Source organism: Cherax quadricarinatus, chromosome 4 (assembly GCF_038502225.1).
Source record: "Cherax quadricarinatus isolate ZL_2023a chromosome 4, ASM3850222v1, whole genome shotgun sequence".
Classification (NCBI taxonomy): domain Eukaryota; kingdom Metazoa; phylum Arthropoda; class Malacostraca; order Decapoda; family Parastacidae; genus Cherax; species Cherax quadricarinatus.
Genome location: NC_091295.1, coordinates 73659871 through 73674848, shown reverse-complemented (window position 1 = coordinate 73674848; position 14978 = coordinate 73659871). Strand labels below are relative to the sequence as shown.

At 41.4% G+C, this 14978-nt stretch overlaps 1 protein-coding gene across 1 annotated transcript; it reads right to left on the bottom strand.

Moving 5' to 3' along the window:
• Positions 1-7177: 7177 nt before the first annotated feature.
• On the bottom strand, positions 7178-8800 carry LOC128684482 (uncharacterized). Its single transcript, XM_053770682.2, has 3 exons — positions 8558-8800; positions 7934-8094; positions 7178-7740 (listed from the first exon to the last, which is right to left on the bottom strand). Exons 1-3 carry the CDS (start codon positions 8798-8800, stop codon positions 7728-7730), a joined length of 417 nt encoding a protein of 138 aa, XP_053626657.2. The 3' UTR covers positions 7178-7727.
• Positions 8801-14978: the final 6178 nt, after the last annotated feature.

The following is a 14978-nucleotide window of genomic DNA, read 5'->3' as shown; positions in this document are numbered from 1 at the left end:
AAATTATAGAGGAATAAGTTTACTGAGTATACCAGAAAAAGTATACGGTAGGGTTATAATTGATAGAATTAGAGGTAAGACAGAATGTAGGATTGCGGATGAGCAGGGAGGCTTCAGAGTGGGTAGGGGATGTGTAGATCAAGTGTTTACATTGAAGCATATATGTGAACAGTATTTAGATAAAGGTAGGGAAGTTTTTATTGCATTTATGGATTTAGAAAAGGCATATGATAGAGTAGATAGGGGAGCAATGTGGCAGATGTTGCAAGTATATGGAATAGGTGGTAAGTTACTAAATGCTGTAAAGAGCTTTTATGAGGATAGTGAGGCTCAGGTTAGGGTGTGTAGAAGAGAGGGAGAATACTTCCCGGTAAAAGTAGGTCTTAGACAGGGATGTGTAATGTCACCATGGTTGTTTAATATATTTATAGATGGGGTTGTAAAAGAAGTAAATGCTAGGGTGTTCGGGAGAGGGGTGGGATTAAATTATGGGGAATCAAATTCAAAATGGGAATTGACACAGTTACTTTTTGCTGATGATACTGTGCTTATGGGAGATTCTAAAGAAAAATTGCAAAGGTTAGTGGATGAGTTTGGGAATGTGTGTAAAGGTAGAAAGTTGAAAGTGAACATAGAAAAGAGTAAGGTGATGGGGGTATCAAATGATTTAGATAAAGAAAAATTGGATATCAAATTGGGGAGGAGGAGTATGGAAGAAGTGAATGTTTTCAGATACTTGGGAGTTGACGTGTCGGCAGATGGATTTATGAAGGATGAGGTTAATCATAGAATTGATGAGGAATAAAAGGTGATTGGTGCGTTTAGGTATATGTGGAGTCAAAAAACGTTATCTATGGAGGCAAAGAAGGGAATGTATGAAAGTATAGTGGTACCAACACTCTTATATGGATGTGAAGCTTGGGTGGTAAATGCAGCAGCGAGGAGACGGTTGGAGGCAGTGGAGATGTCCTGTCTAAGGGCAATGTGTGGTGTAAATATTATGCAGAAAATTCGGAATGCGGAAATTAGGAGAAGGTGTGGAGTTAATAAAAGTATTAGTCAGAGGGCAGAAGAGGGGTTGTTGAGGTGGTTTGGTCATTTAGAGAGAATGGATCAAAGTAGAATGACATGGAAAGCATATAAATCTATAGGGTAAGGAAGGAGGGGTAGGGGCCGTCCTCGAAAGGGTTGGAGAGAGGGGGTAAAGGAGGTTTTGTGGGCGATGGGCTTGGACTTCCAGCAAGCGTGCGTGAGCGTGTTAGATAGGAGTGAATGGAGACGAATGATACTTGGGACCTGACGATCTGTTGGAGTGTGAGCAGGGTAATATTTAGTGAAGGGATTCAGGGAAACCGGTTATTTTCATACAGTTGGACGTGAGTCCTGGAAATGGGAAGTACAATGCCTGCACTCTAAAGGAGGGGTTCGGGATATTGGCAGTTTGGAGGGATATGTTGTGTATTTTTATACGTATATGCTTCTAGACTGTTGTATTCTGAGCACCTCTGCAAAAACAGTGATAATGTGCGAGTGTGGTGAAAGTGTTGAATGATGATGAAAGTATTTTCTCTTTGGGGATTTTCTTTCTTTTTTGGGTCGCCCTGCCTCGGTGGGAGACGGCCGACTTGTTGAAAAAAAAAAAAAAGAGGAGCGATTGGTGGAATGATGATGTAAAGAGAGTAGTACGGGAGAAAAAGTTAGCATATGAGAAGTTTTTACAAAGTAGAAGTGATGCAAGGAGGGAAGAGTATATGGAGAAAAAGAGAGAGGTTAAGAGAGTGGTGAAGCAATGTAAAAAGAGAGCAAATGAGAGAGTGGGTGAGATGTTATCAACAAATTTTGTTGAAAATAAGAAAAAGTTTTGGAGTGAGATTAACAAGTTATGAAAGCCTAGAGAACAAATGGATTTGTCAGTTAAAAATAGGAGAGGAGAGTTATTAAATGGAGAGTTAGAGGTATTGGGAAGATGGAGGGAATATTTTGAGGAATTGTTAAATGTTGATGAAGATAGGGAAGCTGTGATTTCGTGTATAGGGCAAGGAGGAATAACATCTTGTAGGAGTGAGGAAGAGCCAGTTGTGAGTGTGGGGAAAGTTCGTGAGGCAGTAGGTAAAATGAAAGGGGGTAAGGCAGCCGGGATTGATGGGATAAAGATAGAAATGTTAAAAGCAGGTGGGGATATAGTTTTGGAGTGGTTGGTGCAATTATTTAATAAATGTATGGAAGAGGGTAAGGTACCTAGGGATTGGCAGAGAGCATGCATAGTTCCTTTGTATAAAGGCAAAGGGGATAAAAGAGAGTGCAAAAATTATAGGGGGATAAGTCTGTTGAGTATACCTGGTAAAGTGTATGGTAGAGTTATAATTGAAAGAATTAAGAGTAAGACGGAGAATAGGATAGCAGATGAACAAGGAGGCTTTAGGAAAGGTAGGGGGTGTGTGGACCAGGTGTTTACAGTGAAACATATAAGTGAACAGTATTTAGATAAGGCTAAAGAGGTCTTTGTGGCATTTATGGATTTGGAAAAGGCGTATGACAGGGTGGATAGGGGGGCAATGTGGCAGATGTTGCAAGTGTATGGTGTAGGAGGTAGGTTACTGAAAGCAGTGAAGAGTTTTTACGAGGATAGTGAGGCTCAAGTTAGAGTATGTAGGAAAGAGGGAATTTTTTTCCCAGTAAAAGTAGGCCTTAGACAAGGATGTGTGATGTCACCGTGGTTGTTTAATATATTTATAGATGGGGTTGTAAGAGAAGTAAATGCGAGGGTCTTGGCAAGAGGCGTGGAGTTAAAAGATAAAGAATCACACACAAAGTGGGAGTTGTCACAGCTGCTCTTTGCTGATGACACTGTGCTCTTGGGAGATTCTGAAGAGAAGTTGCAGAGATTGGTGGATGAATTTGGTAGGGTGTGCAAAAGAAGAAAATTAAAGGTGAATACAGGAAAGAGTAAGGTTATGAGGATAACAAAAAGATTATGTGATGAAAGATTGAATATCAGATTGGAGGGAGAGAGTATGGAGGAGGTGAACGTATTCAGATATTTGGGAGTGGACGTGTCAGCGGATGGGTCTATGAAAGATGAGGTGAATCATAGAATTGATGAGGGGAAAAGAGTGAGTGGTGCACTTAGGAGTCTGTGGAGACAAAGAACTTTGTCCTTGGAGGCAAAGAGGGGAATGTATGCTCTTATATGGGTGTGAAGCGTGGGTGATGAATGTTGCAGCGAGGAGAAGGGATGTCATGTCTGAGGGCAATGTGTGGTGTGAATATAATGCAGAGAATTCGTAGTTTGGAAGTTAGGAGGAGGTGCGGGATTACCAAAACTGTTGTCCAGAGGGCTGAGGAAGGGTTGTTGAGGTGGTTCGGACATGTAGAGAGAATGGAGCGAAACAGAATGACTTCAAGAGTGTATCACTCTGTAGTGGAAGGAAGGCGGGGTAGGGGTCGGCCTAGGAAAGGTTGGAGGGAGGGGGTAAAGGAGGTTTTGTGTGCGAGGGGCTTGGACTTCCAGCAGGCATGCGTGAGCGTGTTTGATAGGAGTGAATGGAGACAAATGGTTTTTAGTACTTGACGTGCTGTTGGGGTGTGAGCAAAGTAACATTTATGAAGGGATTCAGGGAAACCGGCAGGCCGGACTTGAGTCCTGGAGATGGGAAGTACAGTGCCTGCACTCTGAAGGAGGGGTGTTAATGTTGCAGTTTAAAAACTGTAGTGTAAAGCACCCTTCTGGCAAGACAGTGATGGAGTGAATGATGGTGAAAGTTTTTCTTTTTCGGGCCACCCTGCCTTGGTGGGAATCGGCCAGTGTGATAATAAAAAAAAAATAAAATATATATATATATATATATATATATATATATATATATATATATATATATATATATATATATATATATATATATATATATATATATATATATATATATATATATATATATATATATATATATATACACATACACATACACACACAGTGCCTTTCTGGGTTTTCTTATATTTTTCTTACTAGTTCTTGTTTATTTCCACATCTCCATTGAAAAGTGGAACAGAATTCCTCCTCCGTAAGCCATGCATGTCCTAAGAGACAACTAAGATGCTGGGAGCAAGGGGCTAGAAACACTTTCTCCTATATATATTACTAAATGTAAAAGAAGAAACTTTATTTTTTTCTTTTGGGCCACCCCGCCTCGGTGGGATACGGCCGGTGCATTGAAAGAATGCCTTCTTATGTCTCCAATTTGCTGCATCATTTGCAAGCTTTTTTCTTTTTCCTTTCTGCTAATATCTTTTCCTCAACAACCTGTTTTCCTATACCATCTCTTTCACCTCTGCTGTGTAGCATTCTGTATTCCTTATTGGTTGGGTGCCCTTTGTGACTAGACTGATTATTGTAATAATGCCTTACAGAGAAATAGTTGTACAACCATGCCAAACAAATACTCAGTATGAGGCCATCCCAAACCAGAATAACCCACAACAGGTATTTAAATACTAAGCTAAAACCAGAATTGCACAGCACTAAACACAACTAGCATTTCATCCTGACCTCTAACCTCAATAGAGAACATGTAAGATTACCAACACTAAGGAGCAATTCTGTGTATGGTGGACACATTGTTTCTTGAAGAGTTGGACCCTCTCAGTGTTCAAGATTTTACATGCTCCATATTAATTTTGAATGACCCATACTGATTTAGCACTTTTTTGTGTGTGAATTTAATATCCATGTTCCACTGAAAATTTTCATACATGTCACTCCCTTAGTGTATACAGTATGTACCTTTTTAATCCTTATTTTAAGGATTACATTTACAGTATTCTTGATGTTCATCAACAGGGTAATTTCACTCTTAATGGCCCCACATACAGTCAATAGGATTTAAACCTATCATCCTGTCTTCCCAGTATCCCTCCCTTTGAGGGATACTTGATGCCCTGAGGACTCACCCATGTGATGGATTTGGAGAAGTGGCATGGGTAGCTCAAAGTTAATTGAGGAATCGCCAAACTTTCTCAGTCAACTTTTTTTCATCGGCCATTAGTTTTGTGGCTTTTAGCTCGAGTTAACATGTGTAAGGAACTCCTCTGCAAGATCTCAGGATCTGGAAGTACATCTGTCCTCTGGAGAGGAACTCTCTTATGCCTTCATAACTGCCTCATTGATAAACATAGTCTTCTCATTCCCTCTGCTATGTACAGTACTTACATGTCAGTATGTAGTGGTAACCTGCTCAATAAAACAAGACCTATAAATTTACCCCAGTAATTATTCATTTTGGGCAGATATCAGGTTTAGCCCAGTTGGTTTATTATTATGTATGCTTTGGTGGGATATGGCCGGTTTGTTGAAGATAAAATGTATGCATGCACGCATATGTGTACTAACAGAGTTGTTTTTACAGGGGTTAAGACTCGGCCCCTAGCCCTGCTCCTAGGTTACCTTAAGAGGCATTACTGATTTCTGGCCTCTTGGATCTTATCATATCTACTCTTGAAGCTGTATTTAATTTGCTTCTGCCACATCCTCATCCAAATCATTACACCTTAACCACCCTGAGACTAGACACACATTGCTCTACATGTCTGTGACTCATCTGAGTCTTCAGTTTCCATCCGTGTTCCCTTGACCTTTGTTTTCATAATTCAGATTCTCTCCCTATCTTTCCTATCAATTCCTCTTAAATTATTTCAAGTCATTGCGTGTACTCACATGTTTTTGGTGTATTTTCCTGATGCGAGATATAAAATGCCCCATCACATGCTGACCTCCTCGCTGAAAGTCCCACTTTTGAGGCAGACTCTGACTTTTTAGTGGAAACTAACTTATTGAACTATTTTGTATTTTATTTTATGTTTGCACTCTCCACTAGCTCTTGCACTCTCCTTCCCTTCACTCATTTCTGACCTTTCCTATAGTACATCCCTCCTTGCAGTGCTTATGACCCTTCTGGGTTTAGTGCTTAGTTTTATAATAATAATAATAATAATAATAATAATAATAATAATAATAATAATAATAATAATAATAATAAATAATCATAATGAGCTATACAACAGATTAATTCTCAAGTTAAACAACTGTTACTTCAATGAACACGTTTCAGTGGGTAATTACAAAATACAGGTCCACATCCCTTTATCTGAAACCCTTGGGGCCAGTAGTGTTTCGAATTTCACCTGCCACTCTGGCTGTCAGTGCTGATGCTCCACACTCCACGAAAAAACTTTGGTTTTCGGAACTTTTCAAATTTCAGAATTTCAGATAAAGAGATGTAGACCTGTATAATGATTATAATCTGTATATGTTGGCCCTCGAATGCAGGAGAGAGAGATACATGATAATATACACTTGGAAGATCCTGGAGGGATTGGTACCAAACCTACACACGAAAATCACTCCCTATGAAAGCAAAAGACTCAGCAAGAGATGCAACATAACCCCGATGAAAAGCAGGGGTACCATGAGTACATGGAGAGACAACACAATAAGTGTCCGGGCCCCAAGACTGTTCACCTGCCTCCCAGCATACATAAGGGGGATTACCGATAGACCCCTGCCTGTCCAGTGCCTTCTTAAAGGCACTGGACAGGCACCTAAAGTCAGTACTTGACCAACCGGACTGTGGTTCATACGTCAGTTTGCATGCGGCCAGCGGTAACAACCTAATTGATCAGATCCTGATCCTCCATGAGGCCTGGTCTCAGACTGGGCCGTAGGGATGTTGACCCCCGAAACCCTCTCCAGGTAAACTCCAGGTAATATGCACAGTGGAGCATTTGCACATATCTATATGTACATTGTGCACATACATGGGCATGATCACCTACAATTTAGCATATACACACTTCACAATAATATCTCATAGATTTGATTTCATAAAATCAGAAATTAAAACACTTTTTTTTCAGTTAACCCTTAAACGGTCCAAACAGATCGACGTTCAAATCCGTAGTGCTCCAAACGTAGATCTACGTTTTTTTTTTTACATATTTTCGAACATAACAAAAAAGCAAATGTAGATAAAAGTTTTTTTTACACATTTTCAAATGAAAAAGAAAAAAGATGATCTACATTTTTTTACATACTTTCAAATGTTGAAAAAACGTATATATACGTTTGGACCATTTATTAAGGAAGTTAGTCTGAGATTTACAAAAATATTTTTTTTTTCACTTTTATAAGGGAAGTACCGACGGTAAAATACCAAGTATAAAAGGTGATAAAATATTTTATTCCTCATAGGAAATATGTGAAATACTGAGTATGAAGATTTAATGATGTTACAGCTCACCTTTCTTGGATTTAACTTCAGTGTGTCCTGTGTGTTCAGCACTTCCCCCATGATTATAATAATAATACAGGAGAACATAGCTGAGTGAACCATATGGATTCAGCACTTTCTGGGAATTCTGTATAATAACCATTTTTTTTCCAATTTATAGGCTTTAGTGTATTCTGTTAGAATCTCTTTTGCTCCGAAATGACTGTTACCTTGTATAATGTGGGTCTGACGGTCTGGCCGAAGTGTAGTGGAGGTAGGTGAGGTAAGAGGTGGTCTAGCCAAGGTGTAATGGAGGTAGGTGAGGTGAGGTGGTCTGGCTGAGGTGTAGTGGAGTTAGGAGTGATGGAGTGGGCATAGCCTTGTTGGCAAGAGGCTGCAGTTACTACTCCATGAAGTCAATGAGGAGGGCAATAGAAGTTCAGGATGCTTGACCTCCACCCAAACTCACATAACAGAGCTGTATTAACAATATACTCTTTAAATCAAATTGCTTTTTAATGACAACAGCAGTCACATGATATACCACTGGAAATGCATGCAATAAAGCAACATATAAACTAAGCTAACACAAATACCATCAAATATTATATGTACAAAAAACTGAGTCATGACAGAAGTTGACAATGGCTAAAATGAAAGTGAAAATTTACCTTACTGCTGAATGATGGAGATTAGAGCTATCGTCTTGAGGTTGATGCTGATGAAAGAGATTGAGGTGACCTAGATATACAGGGAGACATGGAGGCTGCCTCACCCATACCTCTGACCCCTTCTCGCTCAGAAGTACTGCCTCCACTGCCACCTCAGGCATCTGAGGTAGGGAGGAGAGGATAGATAAGTCCCAAAAAGAGGCTTGAGTTTGCTACCATCTGCAGCTCATAAGGCTGCCATCCCCACGAGCCCCTTCGAGGCGGGGTAGATGGCAGACCAGAGGCCTAGCTTCTCCCTACGAGCCCCGTGAGGGCGGGGAATGTGGCTAGGCCTGGGGACACTTGGTCCCAAAGATGAGGAGGTACTGTACCTCCTCCCATGGGAGACTTAAGTCTCGAGACACTCCCCAGATAGGGAGCCAAGGCCGGGTCACCACTACTTGGAAAAGACCCGGGCCGGAAGAATACCGGCGAATAAAATAAAAAAAAAAAAAAAAAAAAAAAAAAAAAAAAAAAAAAAAAAAAAAACTGCTCATAAGATTTGTATTCGAAATTTTTTACTATTATTCACACTAGATTGAAATCACAAAGAAAACAGAACTTATATACTAATGAGGTACATACTGTATTCAAGGTGTGAAGTAAGGAGGCAGCCTGGTAATCTGCACCATCCACACGTCTGCCAGTGTTACTGGAGGTGGTTATTAAAGCACTTGGCACCCGCTTTTCAACAGCCCACCGGATTGTCTGGTACAGGAAGACTCCGAAAGAGAAGTATATCAGACCTATGAGAATAGTCTTGAATCTAAATATCTTGGTAGTGCTGAGGGATAATGCCTTGTCTCCCAGAGTGGAGTGTGTGGACATGGCTGTAGCTGAGGAGAGAGAGAGAGGAAGTGGATACTACACTTACTTTATTTATACATTCGGTCCGGAATGAATGTCACTGAGTTGTCCACATTTTTGTTTGTAGTATATAATATTTCTAGATACTGTATGGTATATACACTTCAAGGGGAAGACCTTGATGTTGGTGAACATTTTTTGATCCAAAGAACTGGAGCTGCTCTCTCTTTCCTCGAATCAAACCTGATTATTTCCCATTCCCCAGTTGTTATACAACCCCAAGTTTAGCATTATCCATTATTATAATTGATAATATTGAAATAGATATAGTTTAAGTAGATAATCAGGTTATTCATAAATATGAATGAGGTGTCTGTGTTGTTGACAGTGGCATGTACATATAAATTAATATGAACAACAGCAATGGCTGATGTTTCTACCAACCTGTAGCAGCTCTCAGATTGTGGAGTAGCAGCATTTGCTGCTCTCCGGCAGTCAATGAAGCTGCTATCTGTACCTCTCCCTTCCTCTTCCTGACTTTCTCAGCTGCTTCCCTCCTCTTTCTGGCTTTCTCCACCACTTCTCTCCTTTTTCTGCCACCCTCCACAGCCTCCCTTCTCACTCTGTCTGTCTCTACCCCAGCAGTGGGGGGCAGGGTATCCATGGACTTGACAGAGGATGGGGAGGTGAGAAATAAAGAGGATTCCAAGAAAGATGGAGAGGTAGCAGCAGGTTCAGGAGGAGAAGATTCAGGAGTAGAAGTTGGAAAAGAGGTAAGCAAGTGGAAGGAAGTGGAAGACGAGAAAGATGGAAAAGAAGAATTAGAGGATGATGACAAAATGGAAGAGGAGGAATTAGAGAGAGAAGTAGGTGAGGAAATAGACGAGGAAGGGGGAATGGAGGAGGTGGTAACTGAAAAGGAGGAAGAATTTTGCAATGAATTTGGCAAAGAAGATGAAACCAGCTGGTGAGTAGATTCTGCAGAAGGTGCAGGGGTGGCTACGAGGGAGGTGGCGATGGAAGCGAGAGGAAGTGCTGGGGACGACAGTGTTGTAGGGGAGGCTAGAAGATGGTTCCTCAGTAAGTCAGAGCCACCAGTCCCAGTGTCCTCATCAAAGCTCCGAGCACTGTCTCTGGGCACCTGCTGGAGCCGGAGACCTTCTGCCTTCTGTAGGGGCACAAGACCTGGAGACTTACTGTAGTAATGGGAGACATTAATAAATGTCATAAACTGAATACAGAATAAAAAAAATATGTATTACTATGGGTAGAAGAATAAACAGATAACTTGCACATAGGAAAGGAATCTTGTGACGACAGTCTAAATGACCCCTGTGGGTTTAGTGCTTGGTTATGATTATAATAATGTATGACCCTTTTGGGTTTAGCACTTAGTTTTAATTAATTATGATGACATTCCATCATAGACTATTTTCATGTTACAGTGGTCCAGGATGGACTGAGATGCTGCCATAAATTCAAATTCACTTTTTTTTCTTTCTTTTATACAGTATACAGATAATGTAGTTTACACATAATAAAATATTGTTAGGTACAAAAGCATGCAATACATTATAGGTTACTGGCTGTCTTCTTGTCACCAGTGCCGAGGTTGGGAGACTACTCTCTCCCATCTCCGCATTGGCCATACTCGTCTTACTCATGGATATCTCATGGAGAGGCGCCCTGCTCCTCTCCGTGAGAATTGCCAGGTTCCATTATCAGTCAGCCACATTCTGTTTGACTGCCCACTTCATCAACGAGCACGCAGAATTTACCTCCAACGTCGTCTTCGCTCCGCTGCTCTCTCTTTACCTTCCCTTCTCGCTGATGGATGTAAATACTATAATGATCCACAGCTGCGCAATCTAACACATGCAGCTAGGAGGATTGGTAAAGCATACTGTGAATGTAGAACCCCAGACCTGCTCAGAACGTTCCAAGCTGCACTAACAAATGCAAGGAATAGAAAGGAAGAACTTAGGCAACAGGAATGGGAACAGTTTGTTAGTGGATTAAATAGGTCCACCCCTTTGAGTTTGGCTTGGAAAGGTATAAATAAAATAACCAGGAAAAAGACTGGCAATGTTGCTCATCCCTTTCCTCTTGAAAAAGCAAATGACCTCATAAATGACTGGTCCAAAACATCCAGGCATGAAAGCCTTCCATCTCATATTAGAAAAAATTTAGAGAGTACTTCTGAAGAAATGTTGAAACTGATTAATTTTAAGAGCCAAAATATTGATGAGAGTGATTGCCTCTTTACCGAGTATGAATTAGATAATGCATTAACCAAAGGTCGATCAACTGCTCCTGGAGAGGATGGTATAACCTATGATATTCTCAGAACTCTAAGGCACGTGCCTGATAACCCTTTGTTGGCACTGTATAATCTCAGTTACATTGAGGGCGTTCTTCCTACTTCCTGGACCAATAGTCTCATTGTGCCTATCCCTAAGCCCCAACAGCCTGATACATTTAGGCCGATCTCCTTAACTAGTTGTCTTTGCAAAACTTTTGAAAGAATGATGCTTAACAGATTGTACTACAGAATCAGACATCAACTTTCCCCCTACCTCTATGGGTTCATGAAAGGTAAAAGTGTGCAGAACTGTATTTCCACCTTGTTGTGATAGAAACACAGGCCTTATCTCTAGGCTTTATTGAACATAGAATCTTCATAGTACTTCTGCAACAACAAAATATAATGACTAGTACATCTAATAATGGCTTTTACAGGGATGGTGATGTCTTGCATATGTCAAGAGAAAAGTTATAACTACAGGCCACATATTTAAACTCACCATGTAATCTGCATCACTGATAAATGGATATAGTAGGAGAGAATCACACACCATGTGTTAGTGCCCATGACATACACCAAACTGTTGTTGTTGTTAAGGGCCCCAAGAGGTGGTGCAGTATTATCCTGCTGCTGCTCCCCACAGGACCAGTATCACTACAATCTCCCCCTTTTAAAATATCAGAGACAGTAATCTCCCAAACTTAGGTGGGCGACGTACACGTCCCGACCTTCGTAGCCCTTGAGCCTCTTCACCAGGTTCGATATTTTCCAGTGGGGTTTGATTAACTGCTGGAGCAGAATCCTCTATTTCCATAGCGGTAGTCTCAAGGGGCTTTCCAGGAGAAAACGAAGCATCTTTCACATCTATTGGTGTATCTTGAGATTCCACACTAATAGGGATTTCAACTGGGGCTAAATGTCTTGTAGATACTGTAGTCTCTTCACCATTTTGGTAGCGAATGTGGGCGTAATGTGGATTAGCTTGCAGGAGCTCTACCTCTTCCACTAAAGGATCGGTCTTGTTCATCCTACGGTGACTCTTCAGGAGAACGGGTCCAGGATGACATAACCAAGTGGGCACGGAGGCTCCCGTAGAGGAACGACGTGAATAGTTGAGGAGTCTTTCATGAGGGGTTGCATTAGTAGCTGTGCACAGCAGTGATCTAATAGAGTGAAGAGCATCAGGAAGGACAGTTTGCCAGTGTTGAACAGGTAGATTGCGCGACTTCAATGTCATTGTAACTGCCTTCCATATAGTACCATTGAACCGCTCCACTTGACCATTGCCTTGAGGGTTGTAGCTTGTTGTTCTGCTGCAGGCAATATCTTTGCTAGCCAAAAACTCCTGAAGTTCGTTACTCATGAACGAGGATCCCCTGTCTGAATGGATATAAGCTGGCATACCAAAAATAGAGAACAACTGTGAAAGACAACTAATAACAGTTGAAGCAGCCACATTTGCACAGGGGAATACAAAGGGAAACCTTGAATATTCATCTACTATGTTAAGGAAATACCTATTCTGATTTGTGCTTGGTAGAGGTCCTTTGAAATCTATATTCAATCTTTCGAAAGGCTGGGTGGATTTTATGAGATGAGTCTTCTCTGGCTGATGAAAGTTTGGCTTGCACTCTGCACATACTCTGCATGCTCTGATCACTTGTCGCACATCTTTCACTGAGTAGGGCATGTTCTTTGATTTGACAAAATGGTACAGGCGTGTAACTCCTGGGTGACACAAAGCCTTGTGGAGAGCTGAGAGTGATTGCAAATCATGACATGCTGCTCCACAGTGGGACCTAGAGAATGCATCAGGTGAGATGTTCTCTTGACCCGGTCGGTACAGAATATCAAAGTCATAACACGATAGTTCCATCCTCCAGCGTAATATCTTGTCATTCTTTATCCTACTTTTGTGCTTCTTGTCGAACATATACATCACGGACCGTTGGTCAGTCCTTATGGTGAAATGTCTACCAGTTAAATAATGCCTCCAGTGGCGAACTGCTTCTATGATGGCCTGGGCTTCTTTTTCTACAGCAGCATAACATTTCTCTGATCCTTGAAAAGTTCTCGAAAAGAAGGCTACTGGTCGTCCTGCCTGAGATAAGACTGCAGCAATGGCAATGTCAGATGCATCCGTTTCCACTTCGAATGGTAGGGACTCATCAATGGCTTGAACTACTGAGTTTTCAATGTCCTGTTTGAGAGTATGGAAAGCGGCTTCTGCTTCCTTTGTCACAGGAAATGTGGTAGCACTCAATGGGCGGACTTTACTTGAATAGTTGTAGATCCATTGTGAGTAATAAGCAAAGAGACCAAGAGTTCTTCGGAGTGACTTTTTGTCTTGAGGCATTGGAAGTTCCCGTAGAGGTCGTAGTCGTTCAGGGTCTGGGAATATTGAACCTCCTTCCACTACATAACCAAGGATGCTAAGCCTTTTAGTTGAAAAAGTGCACTTTTCCTCATTGTAACTGATATTTTTCTTCTTGGCGGCTTCCAAAAACTTATCAAGGTTTGCATCATGTTCCTCCTGGGTCTTGCCACAAATGGTAACATTATCTAAATACGCGTAAGTTCCCATGAGTTGCTATTCCTGAATGAGTGAATCCATAATTCGTTGGAAGCAGGCTACCCCATTGGTGACTCCAAAAGGGACTCTGGTAAACTGATACAGGCCATCACTAGCCTGAAACGCTGTGTATGGTTTATCTTCATTCCTTATAGGGACTTGATGATAGGCACTCTGTAGATCAATTGTGCTAAACACATAGTACTGAGCAATTTTGTTCACTGTATCATCAATTCGAGGTAGAGGGTACCCATCAAGAAGTGTAAATTTGTTGATTGTCTCAGAGTAATCGATAGCCAGTCTCCGTTTCCTATAACCATCTTTAACAACAACAACCTGTGCACGCCAAGGGGAATCACTCGGTTCTATAATACCCTCCTTCAGCAGCCTCTGAGTTTCTTTCTCAATGAACATCCGATCCTCATAAGAATAGCGGCGTGACTTAGCTGATATAGGATGGCAATCCGCGGTAAGATTTGCAAACAGCTTTGGTGGGTCTACCCTTAAAGTGCTAAGTCCACAGACAACAAGAGGAGGCAGTTCACCTCCATATGTTAAGGTGACACTACCATGCAGCTTCTGAAAGTCCTGACCAAGGATAACATCAGAGCACAGTTGTGGCAGAATAGCTAAATGTACATCTTGATAATCCTTTCCATTAACTCTGAGATTTACCTTACAAAACCCTAAGGTCTGAATAGAGAGAGATGTTGATGCCATGGAAACGGTACCTGATGAGTGATGTACAGTCAAGGAGTGGCGTTTAACTAAGTCAAGATTGATGAAACTCTCTGAGCTGCCACTATCAATAAGACCATCTACTTCTGTTCCTTTGATGAATACTTTCACAACTGCCTTTGACAGTGAATTTGGAGTAGCCGCAGAAGTCACTGTTGCTAGAGTCGCATGATCACTGGAATGTGTGGAGGCACTAGCTCTTGTTGATGCATTAGCACGACATACTTTAGCAAAGTGACCTTTCTTGTGGCATTTATGGCACATTGCTTCACGAGCAGGACACTTTGGACGTGGATGTCTTGGAAAACCACAAAAGAAACACACCGTACCTGCTGCTGCTGTCACTGAGGCAGGTTCCACAGTAACTTCATTGCAAGAGTCTTGGTCAGGAATTGCAGCACTTACCACTCGAGAAGGCTGAGTGGTACTGTATACTTCAGAATTCTTCTGGGCTGAATCTAGAGCTCTTGCCTGGTCAAAGGCAGCGGCTAAGTCGAGAGTTTTATTCTCCAATAAACGCTGCCTTATTATTGGTGATTGCAGGCCACTGATAAAAGCATCCCTGATGGACTCTTCACAATACT